Source organism: Mastacembelus armatus, chromosome 21, assembly GCF_900324485.2.
Source record: "Mastacembelus armatus chromosome 21, fMasArm1.2, whole genome shotgun sequence".
NCBI lineage: Eukaryota > Metazoa > Chordata > Actinopteri > Synbranchiformes > Mastacembelidae > Mastacembelus > Mastacembelus armatus.
The window spans coordinates 27,019,406-27,037,743 of record NC_046653.1 but is presented as its reverse complement, the minus strand read 5'-3'; the positions used below and the strand labels follow the sequence as shown (position 1 = coordinate 27,037,743).

Genomic DNA, 18,338 nt, shown 5'->3' with positions numbered 1-18,338 from the left:
TGGAGTGATCATGGACTGTTTTTATTGTTTTTGTTTTTTTAAAAAACTTTTAACTTACTCTTAAAATTCTTATTCATGTATGTGTATGTGTGTGTATGTGTGTGTGTATACATATATATATATATATATATATATATATATATATATATATATATATATAAATTCTTTGTTTTGGTGTACGGCACTTTGTGTCAGCTCTTGCTGTTCTTAAAGCGCCTTATAAATAAAAGTATTATTATTATTATTATTCTATTTTCCAAGCTCAACAAACATTTCACCTGGCTCCACTCCCAGAATCTGACACTACATATTAGTTTGGGAAGGTGCTTTCATCTTCCCTGCACTTACTGGTCCAGGAGAGAGACATCAGTGGCTTTCAGGTTCAATTGATGTAAACTGGAGGAAAATAGCTATGTTGTTAATTGTATGACAGTTAAGTTTCTGATAACGCACAACTTGGTGTGTCATGGCCTGAAGATTGCAGATGATGGCTCATTACTGTTACCAACTTTTGTTAGCTAGTCAGGGCATTGAAAATGGAAAACCATCGCTTCCTTGGATCACTTACATTCAGTGATCCCTGTCTCCAATTCTACAAGAACCGTAGTTTTTGTTTTTACAAAATATTAATAGTACTGTGGAAAACTGCCCTTTGCTAATCTATTATGGTGGACAGTTTAATGAGACCCACTGAGACTGAAGCAAACTAATAAAAAGTTTTCACAGCATCAAACCTCTCACTTTCTGAATATTACAGATGAACATACATGTGAATTTCAAGGTCTGTCTGTGAATGAATACGATGCTCCAGAACAGGTTGGTTGTTGATGGAATTTTTAAGAGGAAATAATTTTCATTTTCACTGCTTAGGCTATCTGCACATTTCATGAATGAACACTTAGTTTCAGGTAACATTAATGGATTGTGAGTTAAATGTTACATGTCTAAATATTGAAGGGTATGTGGAAGTTGACAAATACAGATATGTTTATTTTGTGATCATGTTTATAATTTATCTCCTAATAATCTGCTTTAACTCTACTATTGTGTGTCTTATCTGGATTCACAAAAACCTCCATGAGCCTATGTACATTTTCATTGCAGCTTTGTTACTGAACTCTGTTCTTTTCAGCACTAATATCTACCCAAAGCTACTGATCGACGTTTTATCTGAAAAACAGATCATATCATATTCAGCCTGTCTCTTTCAGTATTTTATATTTTATTTTTTAGGCAGTGCAGAGTTTTTACTGTTGGCAGCCATGGCCTATGACAGGTATGTGTCTATATGTAAACCTCTGCAGTATCCAACTATCATGACAAAAAGAAACATCTGTATTTTACTGGTTCTTGCTTGGTTTGTAGCTGCCAGTCATGTTGTTGTCCAAACAATAGTGAGTGCTGAAACTAAACTGTGTAATTTTACTATAAAAGGGATATTTTGTAACAATGCAATTTATGAACTTCCATGTGTAAGAATAATAGTAATATCTGTACTTGGTGTAGTTGCTTTAGTAGATCTGATAATTCTCCCTTTTCTCTTCATAATTTTCACATACACAAAGATTCTTATTATCGTCTATCGAAGTGGTAGAGAAGTCAGGAGAAAAGCTGCAGAGACCTGTTTACCTCACCTGATGGTTTTAATCAGTATTTCCTGTTTGAGTGTGTATGATATTGTTATAGCTCGAGTTGAATCCAGTTTTCCAAAAACTGCACGTTTAATAATGACTTTACAAATAGTTTTGTACCATCCTTTGTTTAATCCACTGATATATGGGCTGAAAATGAAAGAAATTTCTAAACATCTCAAAAGGTTGTTCTGTCTGATGCATTAACAACAGTTACTAATGTATAGTCATTTCTTTCTTATATAATCATGTCTTGAAAATCATTTAAAGTATGAAAGAGTTTCTTTGGAAATCTTGTTATGTTATTTTAGGTTTATTGTGTTTTATATTTTTTCTCATCACAAATGTCAGAAATGCTTAGTTACAAACAAACCTGTCCTTTCAACATGGTCAAAGGCCAAATCTGACATGAAAACCATCAGACATGCTCCAGCACCGACCACCACACACACTGAAACTTTCTTCTCCTGTTTGTCCAGGCACACAGGGTCATTCAGGTCCCAGCTGGACGTGAAAAATAATGAATTTCTCTGGTGTCAGCATGTGCAGCAGTGACAGACACAGCTGGGAACAGTAAATATGATTTTTACTGGTTATTATTTACACATTGTGCTGTTCAGTCTCAAGTAAAGAGTGTCTGCAGTAAACAGTAAAGACACACATTGTAGGAGCCTAAATGCGGTTTATTGATGTTTAGCTGATTAGCATAGTTTAAGTTCATAAGTAAAATTTAATATCTATGTAATTTACATGATTCTTTGATTTAAAATTAATTGGAAGACATATTTACATATGTGGATATATTTACAATACTGCAATAAGTTTATTGTTGGATTATTTGCACTTAAAATGTGTGTGAATGATGAGAATTTCATTTAGTTTAGGAAGTGGATATAACTGTGACTGTGTCCTCTATATGTACTTTTGCTTGATAGTCGGGGATATAAAAGAGGAAGTTGGGTGAGAGGAGGTGGAGCCACACAGTTTTTTGACCTCTCACTCTCTGACACGCATGCGATCTCTGCACCTCATTGGAATTAGTTTGGTTTTGTTTTCTGGAGAATCCTGGATCTTGATAATTGTCCTGTACCAGTTATTGTATGAGTGAGTCTAAGTAAACATTTAAAACTTCTTAAAGTGGTCCAGTGGATTTTTGGATACGGAGAAACAAGATCAGAGTGTCAAACTAAGGCTTCATTCATTGGAAACATACAAATTTAGTCAAAAAACTTGCTCGTCACAGATAACGGACGATTAAGATGGAGAAACTTTGCACAGAGCAAAAAACATGTTCGAAGAGATGACGACAGCCCATAAGTCTAATGTTGCCTCGCTTCCATGCAGTTATGCTATGGTCCGCATGCATCAGTCGTGCAAGCAGAAAGTTAAGTTATTACCCTTATTAGTCCCACAATGGGGAAATTCCATTACAAACATTTGCACAAAGTGCAACACACACCCAGAGCAGTGGGCAGCCAGTGCTGCGGCACCCAGGGAGCAGTTGGGGGTCCAGTGCCTTGCTCATGGGTCTCACCTCATTCGTGGTATTGAAGGTGGGCACTGGCTATTCACTCCGTCCCACCGACACCTGAGACTCAAACCTGCAATTTTCAAGTTACAAGTCCGACTCCCTACCCATTAGGCCATGTCCCAGAGTGGACTTTGGTTGAAACGTAGTCTTCATCTCAGCTTCGTCCAAAGTGGACTTTATTCAGCTGAGTGACAAAGTGGAAAACGTTTCATGTGTACAGCTGGTCTATTCACTGTGTGAAGCTGAAGCTATTATAAACAGCAGGTCTATTACAAAGGCATCTACAGACCCGAATGACCTAAAGGCCTTAACACCCAACCATCTCCTGTTACTCAAGGTCAATCCTGAGTTACCACCAGGAGTCTTCAACAAAGATATTTTGTCACCCAGTGACAAAGCTACGTCGCAAGAATGTGAGGATAACTGAGACATGATTTTAAAGCCACGACTTAGCGTATATTGGTGAAGGGTGAAGCAAGGGAAGACTTGTTTGGATAATTGAATTCTAAATAGCACAGCATGTATGCTTCTTTAATTTAAGTTAAACGTTTTGAGTAATTGTTTCAAAAGGCATTGATAACAATTAGGGTCTGAACCCCGGTGGACCCGGGGCCTTTCTGTGTGGAGTCTGCATGTTGTCCCTGTGTCTGTGTGGGTTTTCTCCTCCCACAGTCCAAACACATGCAGGTCAGGATTAGGGTCTGAACCCAGGTGGACCCGGGGCCTTTCTGTGTGGAGTCTGCATGTTGTCCCTGTGTCTGTGTGGGTTTTCTCCTCCCACAGTCCAAACACATGCAGGTCAGGATTAGGGTCTGAACCCAGGTGGACCCGGGGCCTTTCTGTGTGGAGTCTGCATGTTGTCCCTGTGTCTGTGTGGGTTTTCTCCTCCCACAGTCCAAACACATGCAGGTCAGGATTGGGGTCTGAACCCAGGTGTACCCGGGGCCTTTCTGTGTGGAGTCTGCATGTTGTCCCTGTGTCTGTGTGGGTTTTCTCCTCCATGGTCCAAACACATGCAGGTCAGGATTAGGGTCTGAACCCAGGTGGACCCGGGGCCTTTCTGTGTGGAGTCTGCATGTTGTCCCTGTGTCTGTGTGGGTTTTCTCCTCCCACAGTCCAAACACATGCAGGTTAGGATTAGGGTCTGAACCCAGGTGGACCCAGGGCCTTTCTGTGTGGAGTCTGCATGTTGTCCCTGTGTCTGTGTGAATTTGAGTGTATGTCAGCCCTGTGATTGGCTGCTGACCTGTCCAAGGGGGACCCTCCTCTCACCCACTGCATGCTGGGATTGGCTCCAGTCGACTATGACCTTGAACTGAACTAAGCACTATAGAGAATAGATGAATGGACACATGCTCCAGCACCGACCACCACACACACTAAAACTTTCTTCTCCTGTTTGTCCAGGCACACAGGGTCATTCAGGTCCCAGCTGGACGTGAAAAATAATGAATTTCTCTGGTGTCAGCATGTGCAGCAGTGACAGACACAGCTGGGAACAGTAAATATGATTTTTACTGTCAAGATTTCCAAAGAAACTCATACTAAAGATGATTTTCAAGACATGATTATATAAGAAACAAATGACTATACATTAGTAACTGTTGTTAATGCATCAGATGAATCTGGCTGGACAGAACAACCTTTTGAGATGTTTAGAAATTTCTTTCATTTTCAGCCCATATATCAGTGGATTAAACAAAGGATGGTACAAAACTATTTGTAAAGTCATTATTAAACGTGCAGTTTTTGGAAAACTGGATTCAACTCGAGCTATAACAATATCATATATACACAAACAGGAGAAACTGATTAAAACCATCAGGTGAGGTAAACAGGTCTCTGCAGCTTTTATCCTGACTTCTCTACCACTTCGATAGGCGATAATAAGAATCTTTGTGTATGAGAAAATTATGAAGAGAAAAGGGAGTATTAGGAGATCAAATAAGGCAATTACACCAAATACAGATAGAGCACTTGTTCGTACACAAAGAAGTCCATAAATTGCATTGTTACAAAATATTCCTTTGAAAAAAAAAGTTACACAGTTTAGTTTCAGCACTCAGTATTGTTGGTACAGCACTATGACAGGCAGCTAAAAACCAAGCAAGAACCAGTAAAATACAGATGTTTGTTTTCCTCATGATAGTTGGATACTGCAGAGGTTTACATATAGACACATACCTGTCATAGGACATGGCTGTCAACAGTAAAAACTCTGCACTGCCTAAAAAATAAAATATAAAATACTGAAAGAGACAGGCTGAATATGATATGATCTGTTTTTCAGATAAAACATCGATCAGTAGCTTTGGGTAGATATTAGTGCTGAAAAGAACAGAGTTCAGTAACAAAGCTGCAATGAAAATGTACATAGGCTCATGGAGGTTTTTGTGAATCCAGATAAGACACACAATAGTAGAGTTAAAGCAGATTATTAGGAGATAAATTATAAACATGATCACAAAATAAACATATCTGTATTTGTCAACTTCCACATACCCTTCAATATTTACACATGTAACATTTAACCCACAATCCATTAATGTTATCTGAAGTGTTCATTCATGAAATGTGCAGATAGCCTAAGCAGTGAAAATGAAAATTATTTCCTCTTAAAAATTCCATCAACAACCAACCTGTTCTGGAGCATCGTATTCATTCACAGACAGACCTTGAAATTCACTTGTATGTTCATCTGTAATATTCAGAAAGTGAGAGGTTTGATGCTGTGAAAACGTTTTATTAGTTTGCTTCAGTCTCAGTGGGTCTCATTAAACTTTCCACCATAATAGATTAGCAAAGGTAAAGAACTTTGTTACATGCTGGACTCCACATATTACAACATCCTCTGATCTCTTGTATGCAAACATTCACCTGATTATGTAATCACTGTTGAACTCAGTTTATTATCTGTATTAGTCCACAACTCCTGTCATGGTCTGTTTGCTCCGTGAGAGGAGACATTTTAGACCTGAAGTTGTAGCATTTGCAGCAGTTTTCCACAGTAGTAGTGACATTTTTTGTCCCATGCTGGACCCACTGGGATCCTTTCAGTGCTCGTTCAACATCCTGCATTGAACGGTAGGAGGTGTCTTGAGTGACATAAGATGTGTAGATTCTTTGCAACATTTTTGGCAAGACACATAATGTAAGGAGACCACGTCAATGTGTTACTGATGAATACGGTAAGGAGAGTGATGCTTTTAGTTGGTTTAAGGGCACAGTTCATGAAATACAAAGGAGGATGATTCTGGTTCTGTTTCCTGCTAATGATTATCTCCTCAGTCTTACTTGCATTGAAGGTAATGCACCAATCAGTTGTCCATTTCTCAATTGTCAGCAAGTCACACTGAAGGCTCTCAGCACAGATGGTTCCATTGCAAGAGTTTCTGATGAAGATATGGAGTGTTGAGGGATTTGGATGATGAGCTGAACCCATCTAAGACAACAACCTGATGCCTGATAGTTAGGTATGATGTAATCCAGTCATATACTGTATGTCTCCATGTATGCCAAAGGACATCAGCTTTCTCAAAAGGCCATGGTGCCATATGTGATTAACGGCTTTCTTGATGTCAAGAGCTAGAACCCTGATTTCTTGTTGAGAGTCTGAGTCATTCCACCACTGGGTGATGTAAGAAACCATATCAACTGTGGATCTCTTGTCATGGAACCCATACTGAGCATTGCTGAGGAGTTTTCTAGATATTTCCAAATATGGTCACTAATAATGCTCTCCATTACCTTTGAAAAAATAGGAAGAATGGATATGGACCTATAGTTGGATGGATCCTGTTTGTTTCCTTTCTTGGGCACAGCTACAACATGGGCAGTTTTCCACCCTGAAGGCACAGATTTACTGATTTTACTGCAAGCTCTGGTGCACACTCATTTGTTCCAGTGTTCATCATCATATAATCAGTCCATTTCAAGGCTTTCTTGATTGGAAGTGTGACCATGTAAAATAAGATGGAGTGGGCAGTCAACCCAAACCAAATATATAACCAGGGGCCAAAGCCAGTTGGCCCTAAGATTGAAACAGGAAAATCCATTCACAGTCCGTAAGGATTCAAGCTGGCATTATCATCCCTGTAGGGAGCCTGGCCAGCTGGAAGCCGAATCTTCTAACTAGAGCCCTGCACGGGACTGTTTTCTTAAACCTGCACCTGTCCGCTCCCACTGAATTTCTGACCAGGACCGCTCCCGCCCACAATTTTTGTGTCCACTTCCGCCTGTTCCCGTGGACTTTCTCTCAGAGCTTGTGAAAAACCGAAACTAAATAATTTAACATGCAGGTGTGTAACCTCAGGGCAGAGGTGCCAGATTTATGTCTGTTGTAAACAAACACTTTTGCGCATGTATCCCAAGTTACGAAGTTTAACTCTTTCCCATTGTTTTCAGTGACAATTGAGAATTGTTTCAAATTGTCTTCCTTGCTTTGCTTTTGTCAAGTAAACAGCCGCTCTAATTTTCTTCTCAACCTCATGTGTTGAATTTATTTTTATCGCACGCCAAATCCCACCTTTCCCACAAAATCTTCAGGACGGAAGGTCAAACTGCCCGCTCCTGCGACTTTCTTGTTGGGTCCCACAGGAGCCCAAACCCAATGAAGCCCTTTAATTCTAACCTCCCCTTGTTAGAGTTCAGATGCAAGAAATTTTGAACTGTCCAGCTTTAAATCTCAAGTAGCCATTCATGTAGACAATTCAGCATGGTATAGTCTGAGACTCTAACAGGAAGGTACAGCTGCATTTCATTGGCATAGCAGTGAAAAGGAAAGCCATGTTTACGAATAATATGTCCAAGAGGGAACATGTGCAACTAGAATAGAATTGGCCCCAACACTGACCTTTGTGGGACATAATACTTTACTGAGGTGAAGGATGACACGTATTAATAAAAACACTGAATCTTATATTTGACAAGTATGAGGAGAACCATTTTTATGTGATACCTGTTATTCCAGCCCAGTGCCTCAGTCTCAATAAAATGCAACAATCTACTGTATCATAGTCAGCACTGAGATCAAGTAGGATGACAATGGAGCACCAGCATCAGAAGCTAATAAAATGTCATTTGTTGTCATTTGAGTTAGGCAGTACTTATGAAAGCCAGATTGGAATTTATTAAAAATGTTACCATTTGCTGCTGCTAAAAACAAATGTTTAGATACTCATTTTTCTAAAATCTCAGATATGAAAGTAGCTTGAGGATGGGTTTGTAGTTTGAATAAGTAATGAGGGATCTAGGTCAGGTATTTTTAACAGAGGTTGCACACAGGCAACTTTGAAATGATCTAAAATATAGCCACCTAAGTAAAAAAAATATATATAGCCAATATATATAGCCAAAAAATATATATATAGCCAACTATCAGAACTGCAGAGAAGGGGAATGAAGTTGGGTAAGAAATACAGCAGGCTGTCCATACCTGAGGCCCTGGAGACTGCCAAACAACGACTCACAGCCCTGGCCACACGCCTGAAGAGGTACACCAGAGAAATAGAAGCACGGAGAATAAACAGGATGTTCTCCACCGAACCATCCCAAGTGTACTCTCAGTGGGGGGGCAGTAACACGAGAGCAGACCCACCAAGGCTGGAGACTGAACAATACTGGAAAAACATATGGGAGAGGGAGGCATCACATAACACCAATGCCCAGTGGCTGGCAGACCTGAGAGCAGACCACAGCAACCTCCCTGAACAGGAACCAGTAACCATCGCAACGGCAGATATCCGAGAAAGGGTCTCAAACATGAAGAACTGGACAGCACCGGGGCCTGACATGATCCACACCTACTGGCTAAAGAAGCTAACTGCCCTCCATGAGTGCCTGGCAGCTCAAATGAACCAGCTGCTAATGGATGGGACTCACCCAGAGTGGCTAACTGAAGGCAGGACAGTCCTGATCCTGAAGGACCCCCAAAAGGGAGCAGTCCCATCCAACTACCGTCCGATAACCTGCCTCTGTACAACATGGAAGCTCCTGTCGGGCATCATAGCGGCTAAGATGAGTAGGCACATGGCTCAATACATGAGCGGGGCCCAGAAAGGAATGGGTCAGGACACGAGGGGAGCAAAACATCAACTACTGGTGGATAAAGCGAGTAAGACCAGGCAGACCAACCTGTAGTCCTGGATTGACTACAAGAAAGCCTACGACCCTCACACATGGATCCTGGAATGCCTGAAGCTGTACAACATCAATAGGACCCTAAGAACCATCATAAGGAACTCAATGGGACTGTGGAAAACAACCCTAGTAGCCAACCTCAAGCCAATAGCACAAGTCTCCATCAAGTGCGGCATCTACCAAGGAGATGCTCTGTGCCCGCTGCTGTTCTGCATAGTCCTGAACCCCCTCAGCCAGGTCATCGCTAAGACTTGCTTCGGATACCGACTGCGAAATGGGGCAACCATCAGCCACCTCCTGTACATGGATGACATCAAGCTGTATTCCGGGACCTAGCGAGACATCGACTCACTGATCCACACCACCAGGATATACAGCAACGACATTGGAATGTCATTCGGACTGGACAAGTGTGGTCGAATGATAACAAAGAGAGGGAAGGTTGTCAGGACTGAAGGAGTTGAACTCCCAGACGGCAGCATAGCGGATGTTGAGGGGAGCTACAAGTACCTTGGAATCCCACAGGCAAATGGGAACCAAGAAGAAGCCGCAAGGAAAGCAGCCACAGCCAAATACCTACAGAGAGTAAAGCAAGTCCTAAGAAAGGGAAGAACAAGGTCCAAGCCATCAACACCTACGCCCTGCCGGTCATCAGATACCCCGCTGGCATAATAAGCTGGCCAAAAGAGGACATAGAAGCCACTGATGTCAAGACAAGGAAGCTCTTCACAATGCATGGAGGACTTCACCCCAAATCCAGCATCCTGAGACTGTACACTAAGAGGAAGGAAGGAGGCCGGGGACTGGTGAGCGTCAGAGCCACCATCCAAGATGAAACAGCCAAGATCCATGAGTACATCAGGAAGATGGCACCAAGCGATGGATTACTTAGTGAATATCTCAGGCAACAGAAGCCCGATGCAGAGGAAGAAGAGCAAGAACCATCATGGCAGGACAAACCCCTGCACGGCATGTACCACCGACAGACACAAGAAGTGGCTGATATCGAAAAGTCCTACCGGTGGCTGGAAAAAGCTGGATTGAAAGACAGCACAGAGGCACTGATTGTAGCGCCACAAGAACAGGCCCTGAGCACAAGATCGATAGAGGCCGGGGTCTACCGCACCAGGCAGGACCCCAGGTGCAGGCTGTGCAAAGATGCTCCTGAGACAATCCAACATAAAAGCAGGTTGTAAGATGCTAGCAGGCAGAGCGTACATGGAACGCCATAACCAAGTGGCCGGCATAGTGTACAGGAACATCTGTGCCGAGTATGGACTGGAGGTCCCAAGGTCAAAATGGGACACACCTCTAAAGGTGAGGGAGAATGACCGAGCTAAGATTCTGTGGGACTTCCAGATACAGACCGACAAACAGGTGATGGCTAACCAACCGGACATAGTAGTGGTGGACAAACAATAGAAGAAAGCCGTAGTGGTAGATGTAGCGATCCCAAGTGACAGCAACATCAGAAAGAAGGAACATGAGAAGCTGGAGAAATACCAAGGGCTGAAAGAAGAACTAGAAAAGATGTGGAAGGTGAAGGCAACAGAGGTCCCCATGGTAATCGGCACCCTCGGGGCTGTGACCCTCAAACTGGGAGAGTGGCTCCAACAGATCCCGGAAACAACATCAGAGATCTCAGTCCAGAAGAGCGCAGTGCTAGGAACACTTAAGATACTGCGAAGAACCCTCAAACTCCCAGACCTCTGGTAGAGGACCCGAGATTGAGGAAGAAACACACCACCCATAGGGGTGAGACAGGAATTTTTTGTGTTTGTATATTTTGTAAAAGTATACTGAGTACACTTTTAAATGTTAAATTTCATTATACTTCAAGTTGTGTTAAAATGAAACCAGTTAATTTGCATTTAATACAGTGGAAGCTACACTGTAAATCTGCTTTAGTACATTAAAAACATATTTTTCACATATTTTATTGGCTAATTTACAAGAAATTATGCTTCGTGTGCTCATTTCAGAAAAAAACTGAACAACCTTTATAAATATACTTTATGTACTTTTTTCAAATTTCAAACAACATTCTATTATATTTCATACATATTTCACGTATTTGGTACTTAGTATCCATCCATTCATCTTCTTCCGCTTATCCGGGGCCGGGTCGCGGGTCAGTAGCCTAATCAGGGATACCCAGACTTCCTTCTCCCTGGACACTTCCTCCAGCTCTTCCGGGGGGACACCGAGGCATTCCCAGGCCAGCCGGGAGACATAGTCCCTCCAGCGTGTCCTCGGTCTTCCCTGGGGTCTCCTCCCATTGGGACATGCCTGGAACACCTCCCCAGGGAGGTGCCCAGGAGGCATCCGAAACAGATGCCCGAGCCACCTCAACTGACTCCTCTCAATGTGGAGGAGCAGCGTCTCTACTACAAGCTCCTCCCGGGTGACCGAGCTCCTCACCCTATATCTAAGGCAGTGCCCGGGCACCCTGCGGAGGAAGCTCATTTCAGCTGCTTGAATCTGAGATCTTGTCCTTTCGGTCATGACCCAAAGCTCATGACCATAGGTGAGAGAGTAGGAACGTAGATTGACCGGTAAATCGAGAGCTTCGCCTTTCAGCTTAGCTCCTTCTTCACCACAATGGACCGGTACACCGACCGCATTATTGCTGCTGATGCCCTGATCCGTCTGTCAATCTCATGTTCCATCCTTCCCTCACTCGTGAACAAGACCCCGAGGATCTCTCCCCTGGCCTGGAGATGGCAAGCCACCTTTTTCCGGTTGAGTACCATGGCCTCAGACTTGGAGGTGCTGATTCTCATCCCAGCCGCTTCACACTCGGTTGAAAACCGCCCCAGCACACGCTGGAGATCCTGGCTCGATGGAGCCAACAGGACAACATCATCTGCAAAAAGCAGAGATGAGTTCCTGTGGTCCCCGAACTGGGCTCCCTCCGGCCCCTGGCTGCACCTAGAAATTCTGTCCATAAAAGTAATGAACAGAACCGGTAACAAAGGGCAGCCCTGCCGGAGTCCATCGTGCACTGGGAACATGTCTGACTTACTACAGGCAATGCAAACCAAGCTCGTGCTCCAAATGTACTGAGACCGGATAGCCCTCAGCAAAGGGCTCCAGACCCCATACTCCTGGCGCAACTCCCACAGGATGTCGCGAGGGACCCGGTCAAATGCCTTCTTCAAGTCCACAAAGCACATGTGAACTGGTCGGGCAAACTCCCATGAGCCCTCGAGCACCCTCGAGAGGGTATAGAGCTGGTTCAGTGTTCCATGACCAGGACGGAAACCACATCGTTCCTCCTGGATCCGAGGTTCGACCGGCCGGATCCTCCTCTCCAGCACCCTGGCATAGACCTTCCCCGGGAGGCTGAGGAGTGTGATCCCTCTGTAGTTGGAACACACCCTCTGGTCCCCTTTCTTAAAAAGAGGAACCACCACCCCGTTCTGCCAAACCAGGGGTACTGTCCCTGAACGCCACACGATGTTGCACAGGCGTGTCAACCATGACAGCCCAACAACATCCAGAGACTTGAGGTACTTGGGGCGGATCTCATCCACCCCCGGTGCTTTGCCACGGAGGAGCTGCCGAACTACCTCAGTGACTTCAGCTTGGGTGATGGATGCATCAGCCTCCAAATCTCCAGCCACTACTTCCCTTATGAAAGACGTGTTGACGGGATTGAGGGGATCCTTGAAGTATATCTTCCACTGTCCAAGGCCGTTCCTCCCAGTCATGCCCCTTCAGGTTTCACTGTCGCTGCCCACGTGAGCATTGAAATCCCCCAACAGAATTATGGCGTCCCAAGTAGGAGCACCTTTCAGCACCCCCCCCAAGAGACTCCAAAAAGGCCAGGTACTCTGCACTGTTGAGAGACCTGTCCCCGACCCGAAGGCGCAGGGAAACGACCCTTTCATTCCGGGGGGGAAAACTCCAACATGTGGCAGCTGAGCTGGGGAGCTATGAGCAAGCCCCCACCATCTCACCGCGAGCAACTCCAGAGTAGAAGAGACTCCAGCCCCTCTCAAGAAGCTGGGTTCCAGAGCTCAGGCTGTGCGTGGAGGCGAGCCCGACTATCTCTAGTCGCTACCGCTCAACATCCCGCACAAGCTCAGGCTCCTTTCCCCCCAGTGAGGTGACATTCCATGTCCCTAGTGCCAGTTTCAGCATGCAGGGAGATCCCCGTCCTCGACCACTGCCCAATCCACTAAGCACCAGCCCCTTATGGATCCTCCTGCGGGTGGTGGGTCCACAGAAGGGCAGCCCCATGTCACTCTTTCGGGGCCCATGGGGGGAGACCCAGCCACCAGGCGCTCCCCCCATGGGCCCCGACCCCAGGCCTGGCTCCGTGGTGGAGCCCCGGCTTCGCCATGCTGGGCGACGTCACGATCCTTGATGTTCCCTTCATAAGGAGTCAAAGAACCGCTCTTAGTCTGGTCCGTCACCTAGGACCTGTTTTTCTTGGGAGACGCTGCCAGGGGCATATAGCCCTGGACAACATAGCTCCTAGGATGCTTCGGGCACTCAAACCCCTCCACCACTATAAGGTGGCGGTTCAAGGAGGGGCCAAAATAGTATACTACTCTTAAAATATACTTGAAGCATTTCACATATACAAACCTAAAATAATATATACTGAGATTAAATTTAGGTTTAACTGAGGTTTAATTACTAATACACTTTGAGCCAAAGTAAGTGTCGACATAATTTCTGAACTTACTTTATGTATGAAATACAATAGAAGGTGGTATATATGAGTGCTTATTCTTGCATGGGACAGTGGGACAGTGATAACTGCATGTGAGTGATGTGGCATAAGGGCACATACTTACTGCTTACTCTATTCTATAAAATCTTTATAATCAATAGTTTACTTTCCACTACTCACACCATTAGGGCAGTGACCCACCAGCCAGTGCACTTTGCAATTTCATTCAGACACTAATAAACAACCAGAAAGACAACTGGACTTCACTAATTTGGTACTGCTTAAAAAAAGGTACCAGTACAATTTTAATACGTGTCAAAGGCCACAGCTGATATGAAAACCATCACTGATGCTCCAGCACCAACAACCAAACACTAAACCTTTGTTGCCCTGTTTGTCCAGTCACACTGGGTCATTCAGGTCACAGCTGGATGTGAAAAATAATGACTTGCTCTGCTGTCAGCATGTGCAGCCCTGAAAAAAGAAAAATCTGCTGCTCTTTATAAAAAATGGTTTAATTCACTTATTGCATCATTAAATCTGAAGCGTATTTTACAGACAAGACGTTCATGGCAAAACTGCCTAATTTGCAAGACTTCAGATTTCTGCATGATCATTTCAGAAGTTAATCAGTGTTAATGCATCAGATGTTTCTGGCTGGACAGAACAACCTTTTGAGATGTTTATAAATTTCTTTCATTTTCAGCCCATATATCAGTGGATTAAACAAAGGATGGTACAAAACTATTTGTAAAGTCATTATTAAACGTGCAGTTTTTGGAAAACTAGATTCCACTCGAGCTATAACGTTATCATACACAGCCAAACAGGAAAAACTTATTAGAACAATCAGGTGAGGTAAACAGGTCTCTGCAGCTTTTCTCCTGACTTCTCTACCACTTCGATAGGCGATAATAAGAATCTTTGTGTATGTAAATACTATAAAAATCAACGGGAATATTACCAGATCTACTAAAGCAACCACCCCATAAAAATTAATTACACTTGATCTTACACAATGAAGCTCAAACATTACATTGTTACATGCTACCCCTTTGATAGAAAAGTTACACAGTTTAGTTTTAGCATTCAGTATTGTTAGGCCTGCAAAATGACATGCTGATGAAAACCAAGCTAAAAGCAGGAAAATACTCACATTGGTTTTTGTCATGATAGTTGGATACTGCAGAGGTTTACATATAGACACATACCTGTCATAGGACATGGCTGTCAACAGTAAAAACTCTGAACCACCTAAAGAATAAATGATAAAATATTGGAAGAGACAGGCTGAATATGATATGATCTGTTTTTCAGATAAAACATCAATGAATAACTTTGGGTAGAAAGCAGTGCTGTAAAGAACAGAGTTCAGTAACAAAGCTGCAATGAAAATGTACATAGGCTCATGGAGGTTTTTGTGAATCCAAATAAGGCATATGATGATTGAATTACTGGTGATTATTAGAGTATATGCTGAAAACATGATACAAAAATAAACATAACTGTATTTGTGCACTTCTACATACCCATTTAGTGTTATATATGTTACGTTAAATTCATCCTCCATTAATGCTGTTTAAAACTAAGTACTTAAGTAATAAAACATGCAGATTAAAGAACCAGCATATATGAATAAAAGCATTTAAATTACTGTCTCATGACAAAGTAAATATCCACTGGACTATTTTATCCATTCACCAACAGCTGACTCTGACATTCACATGTATATTCCTCAACTCAACTCAGAAAGTGAACTGTTTTTATTATATTGTTCCTCTCTCCATGGATCTCATTAAACTTCTTACTAAAATAGATACTAAAGAACTTCATCAAACCCTGGAGGCCTGGGAGTCATAACCTCATTTGTCATTTGTGCATCACACAATTTGAAAATATCAACTGCATATACATGTGAGGGGGGAGGAGAGGAAGAAAGGGGAAGGGAAGGGAGTGTTATGGTTAGGGTAGGGGAGCTCAGGGGTTAGGGCAGTCTAGGCCTATAACAGCATAACTAAGGGATGGTTCAGGGTTACCTGAAGCCAGCCCTAACTATACGCTTTTTCAAAGAGGAAGGTTTTAAGTCTGGCCTTAAAAGTACTGAGAGTGTCTGCCTCCTGAACCCAGACTATGAGCTGGTTCCACAGGAGAGGAGCTTGATAGCTAAAGGCTCTGCCTCCCATTCAACGTTTGGAATCTCTGGGAACCACAAGTAGACCTGCACTCTGAGAGTGAAGTGGTCTATTGAGATAATATGGTACTGTGAAGTCTTTAAGGTATGAAGGAGCTTGATCCTGAAGGAATTTGTATGTGAGAAGAAGGATTTTAAATTCTATTCTGTATTTTACAGGGAACCAATGAAGAGAAGGTAATATAGGAGAATCAGAATCAGAAACAGGTTTATTGCCAAATAAGTGAGGGGTTCACATTATAAGGAATTTGTTTTGGTGAGTTGGTGCATACATTGAGCATAGACAAGACAAGTTACATATAACATTTAATAAGTGTCCTAAATAAGCAGCATAAATAAAATAAAATAAGTAAGGTGCAGTGAAATAAATACTGTATGTATACTATTTACAAGGTGAATTTACAGAAAGAGCAACACAATATGACTAAGTAGTGCAGTGGGATAAACAGTGCAAAAGTCATCAGGTGGATGACGGAACAAGGTACGGTGACTGTGCTAAAGTGACAGAGCAGAGCAGTGTTGTTTGGAGTTAATGAGTCTGATGGCAGATGGGAAGAAGCTTTTTTATGGCGTGAGGTTCTAGTCCGAGTGGACCATAACCTCCTGCCTGAGGGAAGTGGCACAAAGAGTCAATGTCCAGGGTGAGAAGGATTAGCTGTGATCCTGCCTGCACGCCGCAGCGTTCTGGAGAGGTACAGGTCAACAGTAGATCGGAGGTTGCAGCCGATCATTTTCTCAGCAGAGCGCACAACGTGCTGGAGTCTTTGCTTGTCCCTGGCAGTGGCCCCAGTGTACCACACTGTGATGGAGGTGAGAATGGATGGCAGCTTGAGTGTTCTCAGCTGCCGCAGGAAGAACATCCTCTGCTGGGCCTTCTTGATGAGGGAGCTGATGGTCGGCTCCCACTTGAGATCCTGGGTGATGGTGTGCCCATGAAGCGGAAGGAGTCCACAGTGGATATTAGGGTGTCTGTCAGGGTGAGGGTTGTCAGTGAAACTGAGACTTTCCAAAAGTCAATGATCATCTCCACTGTCTTCTGGGCGTTCAGCTCCAGGTTGTTGTTGCTGCATCAGGATTCCAGACGGTCCACCTCCCTCCAGTAGGCAGACTCATCTCTGTCCGAGATGAGTCCGATGAGGGTGGTGTCATCCGCAAACTTAACCAGATTGACAGAGTGGTGGTCAGAGGTGCAGCAGTTAGTGTACAGAGAGAAGAGCAGAGGGGAAAGTACACAGCCTTGTGGGGTTTCGGTGCTGATGGTCCGGGTGTCTGAGACATTCTTCCCTAGCCTCACGTGCTGCCTCCTATCTGTTAGGAAGTCAGTGATCCACAGACAGATGGAGTCAGGCACGTTCAGCAGGGACAGCTTATCCTGAAGGAGAGCTGGGCAGATTGTATTGAAGGCAGAGCTGAAGTCCACAAACAGGATCCTGGCATAGGTTCCTGGAGAGTCCAGATGCTGCAGGATGTATTGCAGGGCCAAGTTGATTGCGTCGTCTACAGATCTGTTAGCTCTGTAGGCAAACTGCAGGGGGTCTAGGAGGGGGGCCGTGATGGTCTTGAGTTGGGGAAGAACCAGTCGTTCAAATGATTTCATGACTTGAGATATCAACGCCACAGGTCTGTAATCATTGAGAACAGTGATCCTCTGCTTTTTTGGAACTGGGACTATGGTGGAGGATTTCAAGCAGAGTGGCACGTGACATGACTCCACTGAGGTTGAAAATGTCTGGGTGGTGTGGGGAGGGGGTGTGAGTGGCTGTGTTGATGGATTGAGTGGAGGTGTCAGGGCAGCCTGATGAGTCCTCAAAGCGACAATAGAACTCATTCAGGCTGTTGGCTAGTTGAAGGTCGTCAGTGGAGTGTGGGGATTTAGGCTTGTAGTTGGCGATTTGCCTAAGCCCCTTCCACACAGAAGCCGAGTCGTTGGCAGAGAACTGTTGCTGGAGTCTCTCAGAGTACAGTGATTTAGCCCTTCTCACCTCCTTGCTAAACCTGTACTTAGCACTTTTGTAGTTCTCTCTGTCCCCGCTTTTAAATGCCAATTCCTTCTGTAGCCTCAGCTGTCTGAGTGTAGCTGTGAACCAGGGTTTTTCATCGTTGTAACTCACCCTGGTTCATGTTGGTAAAATACTGTCCTCACAGAACTATGTATATGACGTC

General features: G+C 43.7%; 2 protein-coding genes and 1 pseudogene across 2 annotated transcripts; 1 reads left to right on the top strand and 2 right to left on the bottom strand.

Annotated features, from left to right (window-relative positions):
- The first annotated feature begins 917 nt into the window (after positions 1 to 917).
- LOC113123209 (olfactory receptor 10AG1-like) lies at positions 918 to 1,838 on the top strand. Its single transcript, XM_026295030.1, has one exon. It carries the CDS (start codon positions 918 to 920, stop codon positions 1,836 to 1,838), a length of 921 nt encoding a protein of 306 aa, XP_026150815.1.
- Positions 1,839 to 4,777: 2,939 nt separating this feature from the next.
- On the bottom strand, positions 4,778 to 12,476 carry LOC113123208 (olfactory receptor 6N2-like; annotated as a pseudogene).
- Positions 12,477 to 14,627: 2,151 nt separating this feature from the next.
- Positions 14,628 to 15,554, bottom strand: LOC113123207 (olfactory receptor 4P4-like). The gene has a single exon (XM_026295029.1). It carries the CDS (start codon positions 15,552 to 15,554, stop codon positions 14,628 to 14,630), a length of 927 nt encoding a protein of 308 aa, XP_026150814.1.
- Between the last annotated feature and the right edge of the window lie 2,784 nt (positions 15,555 to 18,338).

Coding starts and splice junctions, on each gene's coding strand:
- LOC113123207 (XM_026295029.1), bottom strand. CDS start 15,554: ATGGAGGATGAATTTAACGTAACATATATAACACTAAATGGGTATGTA.
- LOC113123209 (XM_026295030.1), top strand. CDS start 918: ATGGATTGTGAGTTAAATGTTACATGTCTAAATATTGAAGGGTATGTG.